The following is an 18476-nucleotide window of genomic DNA, read 5'->3' on the forward strand; positions in this document are numbered from 1 at the left end:
CTAGTCCGCAGATGGTGTTATTCCCCAGACAACACCAGGGGTCTCATTAGCCTCTTTTTTTAAGTTAACATTTTCAAAATTACCTTTTCTTTTATTTAGCTAACTTTTACGTTTTTTATCTATTAAAATTACAAAAAAAAATTTCAGGGGGCTCGAGCACCCGCTTTCTTCCCCTCCAGTGACGATACTTGATATCATATATTTATGTTTAAAAAAGGTATATTTAATGAATGGAGGCGCATCGTTTGAAATTCGTCTTGGTGAGCAAAAAAATGTTGTTATAAATTATTTAAAAATAGTATAATCGGGAGTGAGGGGTTAATGAGTTATTCCCCAATGGTCCTAAATTCTGTGACAACCTTCCCAAAATATTACCCACCTTGTCCTTATCTCCCCTTCCCTAATTTCTTTCTACCATGGGAAATTTAGAGTAAATGCATTTTTGATTCATTTTTTTCAATATGGTAATTAATCAATTATAATAATTCTTATGTTTGTATTTAATTGCTATCATAACATTTTGTTTTTCTAAGTTATATTATTCTTTTTATGTTCTCATTTTAGTTTATGCATTTTAATAATCATAATATTTTGCAACAGATGGGTATAAATATCATTTTTGCAACCTGCAGTTATGTTGTTGCTCACATCGAGATGAACCAATAGTCATGATGAGGTCCTCCGGAAAGGAATCTAGATACAGATGAAGAATCTTTAAAAAAAATGCAACATAGATATAGATACTAAATCTTTTTTAAAATATCAAAAAGATACAAGATAAAAGATACTTGTATCTTTTACTAAATTAGAGCATCTTAAATGAAAGATACTTTAAAATTATCATTACCAATTAAATAAGAATAGTTTAAAAATATAGTTTTTAATCTATTTGTGAAGAACGTAATATACGCCTATATGTATAATTACAATAATTAATAAAATATTTAATGATGAGTTAATTATAATAATCAGGCATTTTCATAATAGTATTCTTTCTTAGCATAGATAGGGAATGAAGACTAGTATTTTTAATAGTAGTTGAAATATTAATTTGCAAATGAGTATTTAAAATAGATGTGTTATTTTATAAGATAATCAAATTTGTCAAATAATTAATCATCAGACCTTTATCTTTTGGTTAACATTGTGTTTAAACTAAATATATTTTCGATTTGAGTTGATGAAGGTATTGCAGTATTTTATTTTTAAAAATTTTTATTGGAAGAATAATAATTAAAAATTAGAATGTATTTCAGCTTTCTTTGATATAATTTATAACCTCCAGTTCAATTTTATTTGTAAACTCAGCAACATTTTTTCACCAAAAGAAAAATAATCATCATTTTCTTTATTAGATGTTAAATCTATTGGTGTTATAGTTTGATCTTGATTACATAATCTGGTACTACATACATGGCTTCTTTTAATAATATATATTGAAAGAATTTTTTTTTATCACCCGACTCAATCCATAAAGTCTTTAAATATGGATGTGATTTTGATGTCAAAAGAGCCTCATTATATTAATATCATAGGGAAATATTTTCTTAATAACTTTTGCTCATACCATCCAGGGCAGCTTTTAATATTGTGCTTTAATTTTAAGATAACCTATGTCTCTTTTAAGCACATATACCTTAATATCTGTATCAAAATTTGTGTTGAACCCTTTATCATTTTATTGTTTATACAGGCTTTACATTCAGCCTGTACATTGTCTTTTTTTAAACTTTTATTTTAAAAAAAAGAAGAGGTATGTCAAATTGCTAGTAAAAATATTTTTAAAAGAATAAAACTTTGATGTAAAGGTATTTGTCTGTTGAAATATTTCTTAATCCAGATAAATTGTTTAATAATTTTCAACTAACACCTCATCAGGGAAAACTGAACAAAAGCGGGTTTAATTCACTTTCTATCATTTGGACCCCCATAATTTATAGTAATTTAAGATATAAAAAACTTGATTTTTATTTATTTAGAGTAAGGTCTCTTTTGGTCAGATTTAATAATATTGGGTCATCTCCAATAAAACGATATAAGATTTGTCATTTTATTAAAAATGATAAATTTTGTATTTAAGTTATTTGTTATATTGAATTTTTTCTTTTTAGTCTTAACCTTTTCTAGTAGTAACCTCCTTCAATATCTCTCTCCACTTTATATTATTCATGCTATCTCTTTAATCTAATTTATATTTCTTCATATTGGCTCTAACTTTATGGCCTTATTGAATTTTGGCCTCCCTCTTTTACGTTTGCCCATCACTTCCAAACTCTTAACCTTATTTCCTACATAGTTCACAGGCCTTCTCATTGTGTGCGCATACCAGCGAAGTATGTTAACTATTATCTTAGTCTTCAAAGGCACTACATTTAAACTTCCTAGTATTCTTGTACTTAGCACTTTATCCTTTCTTGATACCCCAGGATTCATCCTCAGCATTCTCATCTCCATAGTTTGTAGACTTCTCTCGTCTGATTCTTTGGTTAGCCATGTTTACGAACTATATGGAACATACCTTGAATTTGTATGGGATTCTTTTGTCAAAGAGCACTCCAGATTAAGATCTCCACTTTAACCATCCTTGATTAATTTTACTCAAGGTGGTTAAAGTGGAGATCATTATGTGGAGTGCTCTTTGTTTTATATTGAATATATAGCATTTTATGAAGGAAAAAAAAGAAGACCATAGTAACTAAAAAAATCATGGACAATTATAGAGTATATAATATCTAAAAAATAAATATTGACACCATAAAATCTATATTATTTTGTTGTCACATTTTGATGATACTTGTAAAATACTAACATTTCAGAATATTTTTTTCCGTTTTAATGATGTTGGATGAAAACATCAACCTTTCCTAAAAGATAGAAAAATTTTATATGAAATTAATTTTTTTTAAGAAATAGGATGATTATGCTTACTTTGAAGATATATTGATTCATTGCTTGATTAAAATAAAAATTTCTATAATACAAATAGCTTTGAAATTTAAAAAAGAATAAACATTTCTCATTTTCTAAAAATTTTCTAATTGGGATTATATATCAGACGGAGGATTAAATTTTGGGATATGGGCTTTGGCTAATTTTTGAAACTTATTATGGGCTTGGGATTTTTTAAAAATATTAAATAAGGATCGGGAATATTTTAATGTAGACCCAGGCTGGACCTGATAAAAAACGGAGGCCCATAAAGGTCTCTGACTTTCCCCCAAGCATTTCCATTTTGCAAACCTCAGAATGAATTTATACAAATAATTTGAGAGGGGTAATACAACCATAAGATTGTTCAATAAATTGCATACGTGGAAAATTAGGAATACATTTTTGAATAGGACTATGGTAGGGTTTACTGTTAGACGATAGAATGAGATAGGAGCCTTTTGCTACCATTCTTTCGATCGGCAGTATTTAGATTAGGGTTAGCAGTGAGCATCAAATTTATTAATAGGTATTGGTTGTGTCGCTAGAATAACTTCCATATTCCAATACACTAAATAAAAATTTTTATTAAACTCAAATAAAAAGTCCCTATTCTGCCTAATAACAGCCTTTATATATATTACAATTCAATAAATAAAGAATAATTTTCTATAATAATAACACGACTCCTGAATCTTACAATATAAAGTCAAATAAATGCGCCGATGTTATCAAACCAGATTATTACGTGTAATAAAAATATATGGAATTTACAAGCAAAAAAAATATATATACAAAAATAATTAAAAAAAACACCAATCATGATATAGAGAAAGTTTTTTTATTAGCTAACAATATAAAATATGAATTCGTTTTTATTTTTGAGTTAAATAATCAAGTACTAAACTATAAAAGTTATCATTTAATTTTAATAGCCTTTTTTCAAATTGAATAATCGATATAATAAGTCAAAACTCCTGCTCTATATTTGTGTTTTTTGGAGGCGAAATTAAGATGAAAACTTTTGATTTCATTCTAAAATTTCGTTAAGTCGGTATTGTCATTAGTAATCTGCATCGGGTCTAATTTTTCTAACCCGGCCTGAAATTTTTTTTTATAAAGTTTTGCTTGGCCCGGATTTATTTAAATATAGAAATTAATTTTTATAACTCAAAATAAATGATATATGTTATTTGGTGTCTATTTTCTATAAATAAAATCACATATTTTTATTTTGCATGAAAATTTAAACATAAAATTGATAAATTTAAATATATTTAAAAAAAAATTTCTAAGGCCCGACCCGGTGTAACGTGTGAAAGTGATCTGTGAGATTTCGAAATCTCACGCAATCACTTTCACACGGATGGGTTGTGAGATTTTGATGATAATGGCCCCCAATGTTTTTGAAGCGATAAATGCAAAAATTTTCATGACATGAATTTAAATGATAATATACTATAGAGACAATAATGGTATAAAACCTAACTGTTAAATTATAATCTATGTTTTAGAATAATATTTTAATAATGCTTTGCAAGATATATATATCGTTTCATTTTAAGAACTCATCTTTATTTTTTTAAGATCATTAAGTCGAATAATGAGAGCTGTAAAATCAAGGAACATCATTAAAGTTAAGGATATAAAATATAATATAGAGACAATAATGGTATCACACCTAAATATTTAATTATAATCTATGTTTTAAAATAATATTTTAGTAATGCTTTGTAAAATATATTGTTTCATTTCAAGAGCTCATCTTTATTTTAACATCATTAAAGTTAACAATATAATAAAATTTCTCTTTTTGATATATATAAATTTAATTTAAAAGTAGATTATATATAACAAATAAAATTAAGTATTACAAGGTGTGGTGGGTAGTCTAGTTAGTAAGACTTACATTACCTATCCTCAAAATGCGTGTTCAAATCCATGTAGAGTACATTTTTTATTTAAATTGTTTTTTTTTATCTATCTTATCTAAATAGTCGCCGCCTCTCTATAGTTTTAAATTTATATTTTTAGTCTGCATATCATACCAAATAGTGTGTGATAAGATATGCAGATTAGAGGTCTGTAATGGGCGGGTTTTTAGCGAAAAGATTTATTTAACCTGCCCTCGCTCTCACTTATAATTTTTTTTATATATATTTTGTTTTAAAATTATTTTATGGCTGGTTTGGCTCTTTATTTATTTTAATGTATTTTTAATTAAACATATAATATGGAATATTATGAAAAACTATTTACTGTTCTGATCATTTTGCCTGAAAAATATCAAATTCTCCCAAATTTTTTAACCCTCTCGCCCAATGTTGAAAATATTTTTTTTAAAGTACGGGCGAAAAAACCACCCAATCCAGACCTCTAGTTCAATTATTGATAGGAGGCTCCAATCAATATCATAATTAAAGTTTAGCAATATTTAGGTAGGAAAGAGATCCTTACTAACATGCTAATTTACACAACATGAAATTTATAAAATAACCAAATACTCCGATCACATGATATTTCTTATACAAACATCTTCTCGATAGACATTAATTTAGACAAAGCTCATATATGACAGAAAATTTACTAGAGGCAAACCGCCTTTTCTACCCAACCCTCTAAAAATCACAGCAAAGAAACAGTAAGATAAATTCTTAGCTTAAATGGCTTAATCGTAATGCTTATTTTGTTTACCTAATATAATGTTATAAAGATAATCCATCTCTATATTATTTTGTACTGAATTGGGTCACAAATATTAGATAAAACTTTATTTAGCATAAGAAAATAGACGAAGAACTTTATTGATATAAATATTTATACATAATTTTAAATTTAATAAAAACATCATGGAAATATATATAATTATTATCATATATTGCATATCAGAATGTAATTGAATATTATTTATAAACTACAACTTTCATAAAAAATATATATATAAGGCAATAAATTATAATATGAATGAAATATAATTATATATATTTATATAAAAATTTTTTTTTAATAAAAATAATAAATAGTGATTAGATGGAAGATAAATCGCAATCTAAAACATTTTCAAAATGACTCCCCCCATTTTTTATATAAATAAAATTATTATTAAATATTTTTATATTGTCGCGAATATAAAATGGGTCATATCGGGCCCATACAAAATTATCATTATATTTTATATAAGTAAAAATAGCCATATTTAACATTGTGGCCATCGCCCTGACTTCTGTGTCAGAAGCCCATATCTTCTGTGTCATTACATTATTTGAGACATAAGTTTTTATCTCTATTTTTTTGCCTACATTTGCAAATCTCTAATTGTCATCTTCCTTTTTCGATAATCAATTTCACCATATAAAAGCTAAAGAATATTTTTTAAAACATTTCAATTCATTTTAAAAAATAAACGGAGATTTCATTAAAAAAATTACTAAAAAAAATGTTAAAAAAATTAATACAAATCTATCGTTATTTTCTACTTTTGAAAAAATAAACTATTTAACATTTAGTATCCCAAAGTTTATTTGTATAAGGTAGAAAAAAAAATTACACTAAAAATATTTATCGTTTCATATTGACATAATTCTTCATTTTCTTTCTTCAAATTTCTGAATCTCTATATTTTTTTAACGTAGTAAAAGTGGATGATTTTTAATGTAGTAAACGATGATGTCATTGATTGGTAGCAAATAATTTATTTTAATTCGAATCAAAACAAATAATAATAAAATAAAAACAAAATAAATTTTAGTACAATAATTATAAACAAAACAATAATATGTGTAGAGGATTTTTAAAAAAAGTTAGACTGCTTGGGAATGGCCTCCAATACAACTGATCTGATTAATGAATAGCTATGGAAAGTCCTGACTAAGGTAAAAAAAACCTTCACTGGGTCCATCAGTGATTTTACGAATGGGAACTGAGTTCTTTGGCTAATGTAGAGATTATAGGTATAAAAATGTGTTCATTGGATTTGCGAATATTTATTTATTTTTGATAACTCTTATGTCAAAGATATGTGTGCTAAGATATGCAGGGGCTAGGGGATCTAAACAGGAATAGTTCCAAAAGAAATTTGGATATTGCCGTAAAGATAGTATTATAATTCAATGCACTAAAATAAAGTATTAATTTTACTAGACAATTTTTACTGGGAAAAATTTGAGGGAAATTGTAGATAGCAGTTAATTTGAATAATATTTATAAATAAAAATAATATCAAGTAATTATCTGATGGTTGGAAGAGTATGGCAGCCTATGTTTAAAAATATCTAAATAATTATTTTCCACATTGATTTACTAGTGTAATGAGTAATATCATGGCCAAAGTACTGATATCGGTCGGTAGTGTTGTTAAACGGCTCGTTTTGAGCCGATTTTTCAAAACGGCTAACTCAATATTTTAACCAGAAAAATATTGCTTAAGCCTCGATATATGTCTAAACCTTTGTTCCTTCTAAATTTTTCAGGGTTGCGTAATATTTTTCTGGATTAAATATTGAGTTAACCGTTTTTAAAAATCGGCTCAAAACGAGCCGTTTAACAAGACTAGATATGGGATTGAGGGCTCCTATATCAATTCTGTCATGTTAGACCCTGGAGAGCATAATTTACCCTATTTAGTTATCCGATGCATCACCATAACTGGTCGATTAATAACTTTAAAGATTGTACTTAATAAAAGCGATGATATACTATACAAACAAATACATTATTTAAGATAAACCTAATCCCACTACAACAGGTAATTCAATTAAAATTTTTAAACTGATATGAAATATATAAACTACACAATAACAATATACCATATTCATGGTTCGGTCTAACCGAAAAATCTGCCTGAAATTTTTTTGTTACGAGTAAATTTTTTTTTTTTATAAAAATTATGCATACATATTTTATGCTTAAATATATTGGCGTTCTTATCAAAATTGATAGTAATAAATTGACTTGATTCATTCTTTCTTTAATGTAAAATTTGTTGGGTGATTCTTAAAAATTTAATAGTTAGGGTTTAGCAAGCTCATACAAAAATTTTAACTAGCTTATGATATCTAACTGGAATTTCGATAATTTTATTTAAAACTTTCTTATGTTACTAGTCAATCAGCCCATTAAGATATTTTCGCGTAAAAAATTTATTTTCGAATAAATGACTTGTTACAAATTCGGTTTGAATCTATATTTTATGATATAAAAAAATCTGACATCCTATTAATAACAAAGGTAAAATGCCCATCTTGCCTTATACCTTAAATAAAAGACGCGATACCACACACACTTCATAAAAACATTATATATTGGATTGGAATAAAAAGTATATCTATACATATCTAAACTCCTTATATAATTATTAGCCGAACTGTATAATAAAAAATATCCTTCCCCTATTATTTGTCTCATAAATAATTTTATTTTTTAACAAGATAAATCTATACCTTTTTGATTCACCATAAAATTCTTAGTTAAACGATATATATATCTTTCCAATTTCTCAAAACAGTTTTTTTTTGCGATTTCAATATTTATCGATAATTTAAAAAACAAAACCTAAAGACAAGTTTTATAGTACTGTCCTCAGATTTAAATCAGATCAAAAAAATCAAAGGATTTATAATATTTTACAGTATAATTTATATTATGATGTGTAAAGAGACAATATTTCTTATTCATTCATTCATTAATATTATATTTATTATTATATATATATATATACATATATTATTTATTATAACTTTTCTAAAGGTTTCTAAATGTGTCTTAAATATATTTATACAATTAATAACGAAATTTTTTTTTAAAATATAATATATTAATCTTAAATTAGCAGTATTTTTTATGTTCTTTACAGAGCTATTCCCCTTTTTCCAAAAATGATAAGATCGGCAGAATCAATTATTCTGTAAAATAGTATCAAGGAAATACATAATACAAGGGAAAACATATATCTGACACGATATAATATTGGCGCGATTTTGTGTTTTAACTAGGTTATAGCGAACAAATTGACAATCGTGGGGGAAAAGGAAGGGGACGAGGTAGAAGATTTAGCCATTAAATCCTCTGGACGTGTGGCAGAATTTTCGCTTTCCATGGGGTCCATGTTATTTTGAAATTTTTTGAGGTTCACAATGTTTTGCTGTTGGACGTTAAACCCGTTATCGAGGGGCAACGTGGGGATAGCGGTATTGAATGAAGCTGCGAGATTGTTCTTCACGTGGTAACCAGGATGGTTCGTAAAGTTGGAGGGCGGTAGTAATGTGTTGAAAGCTAAGCTAAATTGTGATTTAGGGTTTAACGAAACGAATTTACGGTTTGGAGGGACCGGGTCTGGGGTAAGCAAGAAATTTATATTAAAATATATTTAAAAAAGCATTTCAAAATTAAGGTACCTTTTGCACCGACCAATACAGTTTATTAAAACAAAACATAACATCTATCTACCAGGTTTATTTCATTTGCACGTTCATGAGCCAGATTTCCAAAAACAATTTTAGGGATTTAAGGCCATGTCGATTTAAAAGACTCCGGCTAAAAACTGGTTTCGACTATAAATCGATATTGAGTTCGAAATTTATATACAAACTTTTTCTGATTTACTTTATTAAAGATAAGGTAATTCAAAATTTCTGTAATTATAAGAAACTTTATTATTTTTTGGACATTACCCAGTTTAAAATAAAGTGAGATAAGGATGGGTAAAAATTAGACAAAAATCAATTCAAAAGTTGATATCAGATGGGTTTAAACCATAATCGGAAATTTGTGCTCCAACCCAATATTGGATTTGAGCCCTGTCCATTGGATCGAAGCCGAAATCGAGCCTAAAATTTTAAGGCAGGGCTGTTAAAAAAATTCTAAATAATAAAATAAAATATGCCAATTTATCTTAGTATTTAAATTAAAATAACGTGAAAATTATAATCTTTTTGTGGTAAGGACAAATAAACTATGAAACGCATTTAAATAAAATATTAAATTAAAAATTACGGGCGGGGCATGTCTGGCTCTTAAAATAAAAATTTTTGGGCGTGGTCTAATCATAAAATTTTTGCCATGTTTTTTGAGAAAATTATCATTTTTGTAACGAACTGAATTTATTTTCTTAAAAATAGGGGATTGTAAATCTCCAATATATAGCTAGTAGTGATTTACCGATCCAATTTTTGGGGAGCGATCCGAATACATTTAAAATAACTCTGTCAAATTTTAATTAAACTATTATTTTTAGGCTTATTTATTGCAATTATAATCGATGAAAAAAAGTCAAATATTGATAAATCATTTATTTTATAAGGTAAAATCGTTATAATCATATTTTGTTTCAGAAGTATATCTTGTAGAATCCCATCTAGTAATTTATGATCAACGTAAATTATTACTTATTTTTTAGTTTTATTATCCTTATAAAAATAAATTATGTATTATATTATTTTTTAAAAATTTAATTATATAAAAATGTTATTAGCCTAACAAATATATTTTCTGAAAATACAAATGTTGTAATGACTCCATTTTACAGGATCTAATTTTATTAAATAATATAGGTTGATAACCGATTGATGGGCTTGATCCGATAAAAATATCAGTAAATCCCTATGAGCAACCATGTTTTTTTGCTGTTATGTGAATAAGATAGAATTAATCTTTTTTTCAAATTATTATTCATATGTCGAATAAACCGAGTTTATTTGAGTATATTAGATTATTCGAATAAATGAAATATTCGAATCGATTTGTAAAAAATAATAAATGGGGATATCACATTTCCCATATTTTTTTTAAAAGATTTTGTATGTATTTGCTACCACAATTTAGTTGTTATTCAAATTAAATACATCGATTATAAATAAATAATTTACATACTGGTGGTTTGTTCGAGCAAGCCATTGAGGATAGAAGAGGTAGTATTCGTGGTTGTCAAGGATGTGGGGTACAATAAACTATTGTAATTTTGGAGATTTAAATTATTTGTATTACTAATATTATATTTGAGGGTGGCGTTAGAGTGATTCTCGATCGAGTTGTTTTGTTGAATCAACGAACCAGCGGGCAATAATAAAGAAAGTGTTTTGTAGCGTTGATTTTGTGAGAGCTGGATACCGTTTATATTATTAGGACCAACTAAACTGCTGTGGGAGATGGCGGTGTTGGCGAAAGAGGAAAGATTGAGGGATTTGGGTTGAATAAAATTTTCAAGGCTAGAGGCAACGGACAACGGTTTTTTAGGTTGCTGAGGTGACGTGTTAAGTAACAAGACGGTCGAGGTGTTGAAGTTGGTAGAGTCTATCGAGCTGTTTAGCAGATCGTCCCTTTTAAAGGAGTTAGGATTGGTGGATCCTGGGTACAAATTGCCGAACTTGGCTAGGTTACTATTGTTTATGAGGATGAGGTTGTTTAAGTTATTCTTGAAATCGGAGGAGTTAACGAGAGTGCTGCTACTCTTGGAGACTCGAGAATTTTTGGTGCTGAGCAGAACGGGGTTAGTGTTTAGGGACCCGCTGGCGTTGAAGGAGACTAACTTAAAAAGGTTATTTGTTGCCAAGTTGTTTAACAAATTTGAGGTGACAGACGTGAAGGTCATGTGGGTAGTAGTGGTAGATAGTTGTGGTAGATAAACGTCGTTATTTGCAGGGTGAGAGGAGGAAGCATTCAACATAAATCTGTTGAGATTGGAGGAATTTACGGGTGTAAATTTATTGGTAACAGCTGTGCAGTTGTTGATAAGGGATGATAGGGAAAGCATTTTGGAGGCTGGGTTAAATGATATAGGGGGGTAATGACTGTTGAAATTAGTTGAGGCCCTTGCAGCTGGGATAGCCAGCTGCTCACTGTTAAGGAGAGAGGTTGCAGTGAAGGAGGAAGGTATGAGTACCAGATCACCCCCGGCACCATCCTTGATGAGGATGGATCGGTGGTTGTTGAGGGCTATGCTTGGATTAGCGGCCAAATCGTTCATGCTGAAAACCATTATACCCTGTTTTCCCGAATTGATGTTAGCGTTTTCTTGTGCTAGGCTATTAATAAAGTAGGCCAAATTCGAAGATGATTGATTGGTGGAAGAAAAATCGGTAATGCTGGATAGCCTTTGCTGATGGAGGGAGTCTTTCAAGCTGGTTGGGTTCAAATTCAAATTTTGGCTATTGTTGTTCAAAAACAGTATGTTGTTGTTAGGGTTATTCAAAACATTTTGGAGCAGTAAGTTTTTGTCGGTGAGTGAATTGGTTATGTGGTGGTTGTAAGGAAGATTATTAGAGTTACTAAAGTTACTCTGGTTAGTAGCCAGAAAGTTAGCTTGGTTAAGATGCAGCGAGTTACTACCGTTTCCCAGTCTTAGAAGGGAGTATGAAGAATTGTTGGTATTAACGATGTGGTTATTGTGCTGAAGTGTTGGCGGATTGGAAGTTAGTTCCAAAGACGACGATGATTGAGGAGTGTAAAAGGATAAAGAATTTTTGCAAGTATTTGTGGTGGCAGAGGAGGTCAAAATGGAAAGGGATTTATTGGGGCCGAGTATTATGTGATGATTGGCATTGAAAGCGCGAGTGTTTTGATTGAAAGAGGAATTGGTTAAGATATTGGTATTAACGTTATTAATATTATTGAAGAATCGTATTCCACTGCTAATACTACTGCCAGTGAAATTCAAATTATTTGGGTTAGAAGGATTAAGGCCAATGGGGTCAAAGGGGACTGATTGTTGGACCTTGGGCTGCTTCAAAATCAAGAAGTGGTGCAGGGAAGAAGATGTTTTTGAAGATGAGGGATTGTTTGGGTTATTGGATGGCAAAGGTTGGTTGATATTTGAAACCAAGCCATTATTTCCGAGAAGAGGAATGAGATTAGAAGGGAGATAGCTTTGACAAGAGGTATTGAGAAAAGGGGACCCCTGAAGGTTATTGTTAGAAAGAACAAGTGGCTGTAGTGTGTAAGAGGATAGACCACCACCCTTTTTTGGGCCATTGTTGACGAATGATGATTTAAAACTGGAACCGCCATTTGATGAAAGGTTGTTGAGATACAATTGATTGGTCAATTTTTGATTTAAATTTGGAGCAACCCCAGAATTTAGCATATTTATATTATTGTAAGCGAGAGAAGTAGAGGGTGTCATAAACATATTTTTCAGCACATAATTACTGTGATCTGTGCCTTCCGATAATGCTTCAGCATTTAACGGGGGCAACTTGTTAAATCGGGTGGGGAAGGAAGAGACTGAAGAGCTCATAATATTTGTGATGGGCAGTGAGGAATGACTGGCAGCAATAAAGTTAAGAGGTGTTTTGAAAGCAGAAAGGTCGCCCAAATTATTCAGGTTACCAAGGTTCACGTTCAAGAAATTGACGTTTGAGGTGTTAATACCATTGTACAAATTGGTAGTTGAATAGGAGCCAAAGGCAGATGAGAGTGATGCGGTTTTGTTACCGTAATTAGGCTTAATCGACACAGCCATGTTAGGTGTAGCGTAATTATGATTGATGTGCGTATAGTGATGGTTTGAATTAGAATCCAAGTTGAAGAATGGTGGCCCAAAGTTGTTGAATTGTTTGATGGAATTAGAAATGGGTGATTGTACAATATTATAAAGAGAAGATCTTTCCAATCCTAGAGGAGGTTTAAGGTGGAGAGATGTGTCATCTTTCAGTATGGTGAGTGGCAAGTTGGTGTTTTTTGGTAAGCTTTTTTTAAAAAAAATGTGAAAAATATTTGTAGTGAATATTTATAAGGTCCAGATATAGTTGAATAATCGGCTTAGCCTAGCCGATTTTTTTGGCTAGGGCTAAGCCATTGACTAAAGCTAAACCTAGGCTAATTTTTTTTTGGCTAAACCGGTGCCTGTTTTTTTTAATGAAATTAAATAAAAATAAATATTAAAAATTTGTTTTAGTGGAAATTTAATATAATTTTCGTATTCATCATAAAACTTTTACAATGTTTTTTAATAAAAATAGGTAATAATTAATATTTTAAATCTATTTTAGTGATAAATAATAATGTAATTTAGAAGGGTGACAACTGACAATCAACGACATTTTAAAATCGGCTCAGGCTTAGCCAGCCAAAAAAATCGGCCATTACCCAAATATAGTCCAGAAGTTGAAACAATTGTAATAATTTTATCATAGTCCACCTTTTAACCGATTAATGGGTGTTTTTCTAAATAGATTTTATAAATAACCATAATTATTACCCTTTCCTTATGTTGTGCATGAGGGATGAAAGTGTAGAATGCCGTTTAAAGTGAGAATAGGCCATAAATTTCTTGGCCGATTTTATTGCCCCAGGGGTGAATGATAGTGAATGGCTCGGAGAAGTTTTCATAGCGAATTCGATATCGTTTGTCAAGGCATTATTTTGATGGGATATAGGTGGTAGAACAAGTTCCCTCACGACATTTTCCTCAACTTTTTCAAGGCTTAGCCTTAGGCGTCGATCAAATACTAACCTAAAAGGGAGATAAATAAATGATTAAATAAATCGATAAACTTAATTATTTACACTTTATTCCTAAAAATAAAGAGGCTAAACAAATTTAACATGGTTTGGCGATTATGAAAAAAAATGTTTTCAATGAAAAGCAGTATGAGTGGGATGACCACTACGAGAAATAATCCCGTACACAAATATTTGGCGAAAAATATTAAAATCACCTTCCATGCCTAGCCCTTCTTGCCACTGGCAAGATCGACAATTTATAGGTTCTATTGGAGTCGTGATCGCATTTTAGAGCGAAATCCGTTTGTAATGATGGCTCTTTTTTGTCACGGAGTATTGACATATTAAGTGGTAATAAGGATAGATTTTCGGGTTTAACGTTCGCGGAAATGTCCGAGAAACAGGATATTTCAGAGCTTTCCGTCGCGTACCCGTAAGGATGAAGTTCCGAGTTTAATGGCTATCAAAAAAAATATATAGCTAAAAATAGAACATATTAAAGCAGTGGCAACAATAAATGGTATACCCAGTTTCAAAAATTGGCTTATTCTATTTTATCCAGAAATCTAATATCAGAGCAAATGCTATAAAATGATATTTTTCAAATCAAATAATGGTGTAAAATATAAAATCATAGGTAAAATTGAAGCAGGAATGAGCAAAAACATTCATTAAAATCAACTCTTAATGTTTAAAAAAGTTCTTAGGAGGGAGTAATTACCCAAGAAATGAATAAATACTTAAAAAATTGGATTGACAGATTATAAAGGATATATTCTTTCAAAAATAGAATCCTCATGTTGGGATCACCAGTGAAGTCCTTTCTTAATTAACTAACTATCTATTTCCATAGATAATACAGGTTCCTTGCGACATATCCTTATTATTAAAAGCAGTTGGGAGTTAATACATATTTTGGAATGTACTACATTATTTTATGTAAAGGGCTTAGAGAGAGAAATCTTGAAGGCATATATTTAGGTTTGAAGTGAAGGGATAACCAAAAATATGATAAATAGATTAAACCCTTAAGTACTATCAAATTCTAAATAAACGAAAATCAGATTTGCATTTGGAATAATTTTAGTACCCTTTTGCACAGTTCAATTAAAAAAAATAAATAATATCGTAAAATCTATAAATTTTTGCTTACCATGTAATAACGATATCCCTTTTTCGGGAGGAACGAATATGTATGCTCTGAAAATTTATCGACCTATTTTTTTCCATGACAAAATAATTTGTTTTTAAAACATTTTATTTCAAATATCAATACAATTATGGATCATAAATTTTTTTTTTCTCTTGTACTTTACTCAAAAGTGCCAGTATTTTATTAATTTTACTGGTATATTCAGTATTTTAAATTATTTATCACAATCTTAATTAGATTATGAGTAAATTTCAGATAAATTTAATAGTTAAAAAAATATAAGATATTTAAAAAAAAATAACTATTTGTTAAATTTTATCAACTCACAGGCAAATTTGTTTTAAAAATTGAAATGACTTTAGAGTCCAAACGCATCTCAGCGAATGAAATCTCGTCATATCTATACTAATTTTAATATTTTTCCGTTGAATAGATATAAGAAACACGGTAATTGAATGTTTTGACGTATGCATTATAAAGCATAAAAATTTTAAGCATCATAAACTTTGATTTGCACAAAGATCATTTGAATATTTTAAATTTATCTCTAGATTTTATGAAAGAATTGATTATAAGTTAAATTTCTTTGATGATATATAATTTTTTTTAATAATATGGGAAAATGCAGAGTTGTTAAAGTAGCTCGCTATCTTTTTTGGTAGCTATAGCTAATAGCCGCTACTTTTTTTAAAATTATTTAATTTTTTAGCGCGCTACTTTTGAAAAATATAATGAATGTAAGTATAAACATGAAAATTTAAATATAATATCATAATTAATTATAATTTATTATTTAATTTGGAAATTTAAATATATTTTCAATTTTTAATTTATATTTTCAATCTGTGTTAATAATCTAAAATGGCATAGCCCATGGATATCCAAATTCTTGAAAGTGATTCAGACATGGAAGATTCAATGGAAGAAAATGTACTTAATAACTCTAATAACCATTTCCCATTTCCTAGATTTGAAAATTTTTTTTAAATAAATATTAAAACAAAATCTGGATTCAAATTCCTGTGCTTAAAATGTAAAAAAAATATATCATCAAATCAATCGAGTAGCTACAACCTGAAGAAATACCTAAAGGTAAATTGTTATTTTTACATTATAATATTATTTATTTTATTAGACTATTCACGCCAATTGCTATAAGGAAATAGAGAAACATATAAAAAATTTTGGTATAGGAGAATCTTCATTCAAAAAGACAAATACTATCCAAACCAAATCAACTGATAATAAACATGCCAATATTTCACAAAATTTGGCTGATAAAGTAATTGTTGATTTTATTATTGACACAGTTCAGCCATTGTCCTTGGTTGATAATCATCATTTACTATGATGATTAAAACTTTATCCCTTGGCACAACAGTTTTATGTCGCCAGACACTTATGGATAAAATAGACGACAACTTCAAAGTGATGAAAGATGCTCTAATAGTAGAGTTATCAGATATATCTTATGTATGTAGCACGGCAGATAGTTGGACACATAACAGAAGGTAAAAACTATAGTTTATATTTATAAATTGATCTAATTAAATATTTTTAGAGCTTCCTTGCCCTCAAGTGCTAGTGTCGAGAGATTATTTAGTAAAGCAAAGCTTATACTTTCTGATCGTCGCTCTTGACTTGGGGATGATAATATTGAAATAATATTATTATTAAAATGCAACAAATTAAAATAAATATTTATTTATATTGCTTATTTTTTTATAATCTAAACTAACTATATTTTTATATTTATAAATGTTGATTTTTATATATTATTTATTATACATTTACATTATAAGCAAAAAAAAATTTGTTTCAAAATTTTTTTTTATAAAAAGTAGCTAATAGCGCGCTACTTTTTTTGACAAATAGCGAAAGCGGTAGCGCGCTACTTTTTTTGGAAAATAGCTATAGCGGTAGCGCGCTACTTTTAAAAATAGCGTTTAACAACTCTGGAAAAATGACCCTTATAATTAATTATAAGAAAGTAATTTTTTAAATTATTTATATAGATTACTGATAAAAATTATGAATGTTTTATTATTTCCACCATAATATTTTTTAAAAATAAAATCGTAACTATCATTACAATTCATTTTTAAAAAATTTTCACTCTTCTAACTTAAATAAAAAGGGTAATTTTTAAATGGAGACATTAAAATAAATGGGTTATAGAGCAAGAAATGGTATTATAATTCAAACCGTTTTTTTGTGGTCGGCATCGACCCTAAGCATTCTATTTGTTGGTAGCAGGAATTTCAAAAATTTCTCAAGTTTATCCAATTTAACAACTCTGGCTCTCTTGTCGTCCTCCAACCTCAAAGCCCTTTCTAGCCGTTTTACGGCTAGCCAGCGGCTGTAGTTAGCTACTTTGAAATTATTATTAATCGGTAACTTGCTCTCACTAATTTGACCCACGACTTTTGTGAACGAAACCCTTTCGGAGCCCGAAACGTCAGTCAAAGTAGATTTTGAATCGGGTAAGGTTTGATGTTTGTCGTACTTCACGTGCTTGATGTTTTCTAGGGCTTTGGGATTTGGGGGCTGGGTCTTTTTGAAGCGTTTTCGCCCTTTATTGCTGTTAAATTAAATAATGCATACAAATTATTTACTCAAATAAAAGGAGAAAATATTAGTTTCCAACAATGATTGACATGGGCATACATATATACCTGCTAGTGGTGAACTCGTTTTTCTCCCCACCACCACCTCCTTCGTCCAGATAGTAATAATAGTCTGAATCTGCCTTCACCCTATTGACATTATTATGTGAGGATGGAAGGAGGAGAGACGTAAGAAGATGTGGATGAGTGTTGGTCCTTTTGGCGGCCAAGGAACGTTTGATACGGGTGGCAGAAGCATTAGTTGCCAAATGGTAATCGTGGGGGGCTAAGGCGGCTGATTCAGTCTTGGGACGAGCTTCGCGTTTGGGAGACGATAGTCTTTTCTGATAAAA

At 29.3% G+C, this 18476-nt stretch overlaps 1 protein-coding gene across 1 annotated transcript in view; it reads right to left on the reverse strand.

The window, feature by feature from the left end:
* Window positions 1-8675: 8675 nt before the first annotated feature.
* LOC135922252 (protein PF3D7_1417600-like) overlaps window positions 8676-18476 on the reverse strand; it is a 30781-nt gene continuing 20980 nt past the window's right edge. The window contains exons 9-15 of the mRNA XM_065456667.1: window positions 18193-18467; window positions 17723-18098; window positions 15518-15580; window positions 14580-14824; window positions 14120-14374; window positions 10795-13607; window positions 8676-9258 (exon numbers count right to left, since the gene is read on the reverse strand). Of these exons, the coding sequence (XP_065312739.1) occupies window positions 8915-9258; window positions 10795-13607; window positions 14120-14374; window positions 14580-14824; window positions 15518-15580; window positions 17723-18098; window positions 18193-18467 (4371 nt within the window). The 3' untranslated portion in view covers window positions 8676-8914. The remainder of the gene's footprint in view (window positions 9259-10794; window positions 13608-14119; window positions 14375-14579; window positions 14825-15517; window positions 15581-17722; window positions 18099-18192; window positions 18468-18476) is intronic.

The sequence above is a fragment of the Gordionus sp. m RMFG-2023 genome, chromosome 1 (genome assembly GCF_954871325.1).
Source record: "Gordionus sp. m RMFG-2023 chromosome 1, tfGorSpeb1-WG-v2, whole genome shotgun sequence".
NCBI lineage: Eukaryota > Metazoa > Nematomorpha > Gordioida > Chordodea > Parachordodidae > Gordionus > Gordionus sp. m RMFG-2023.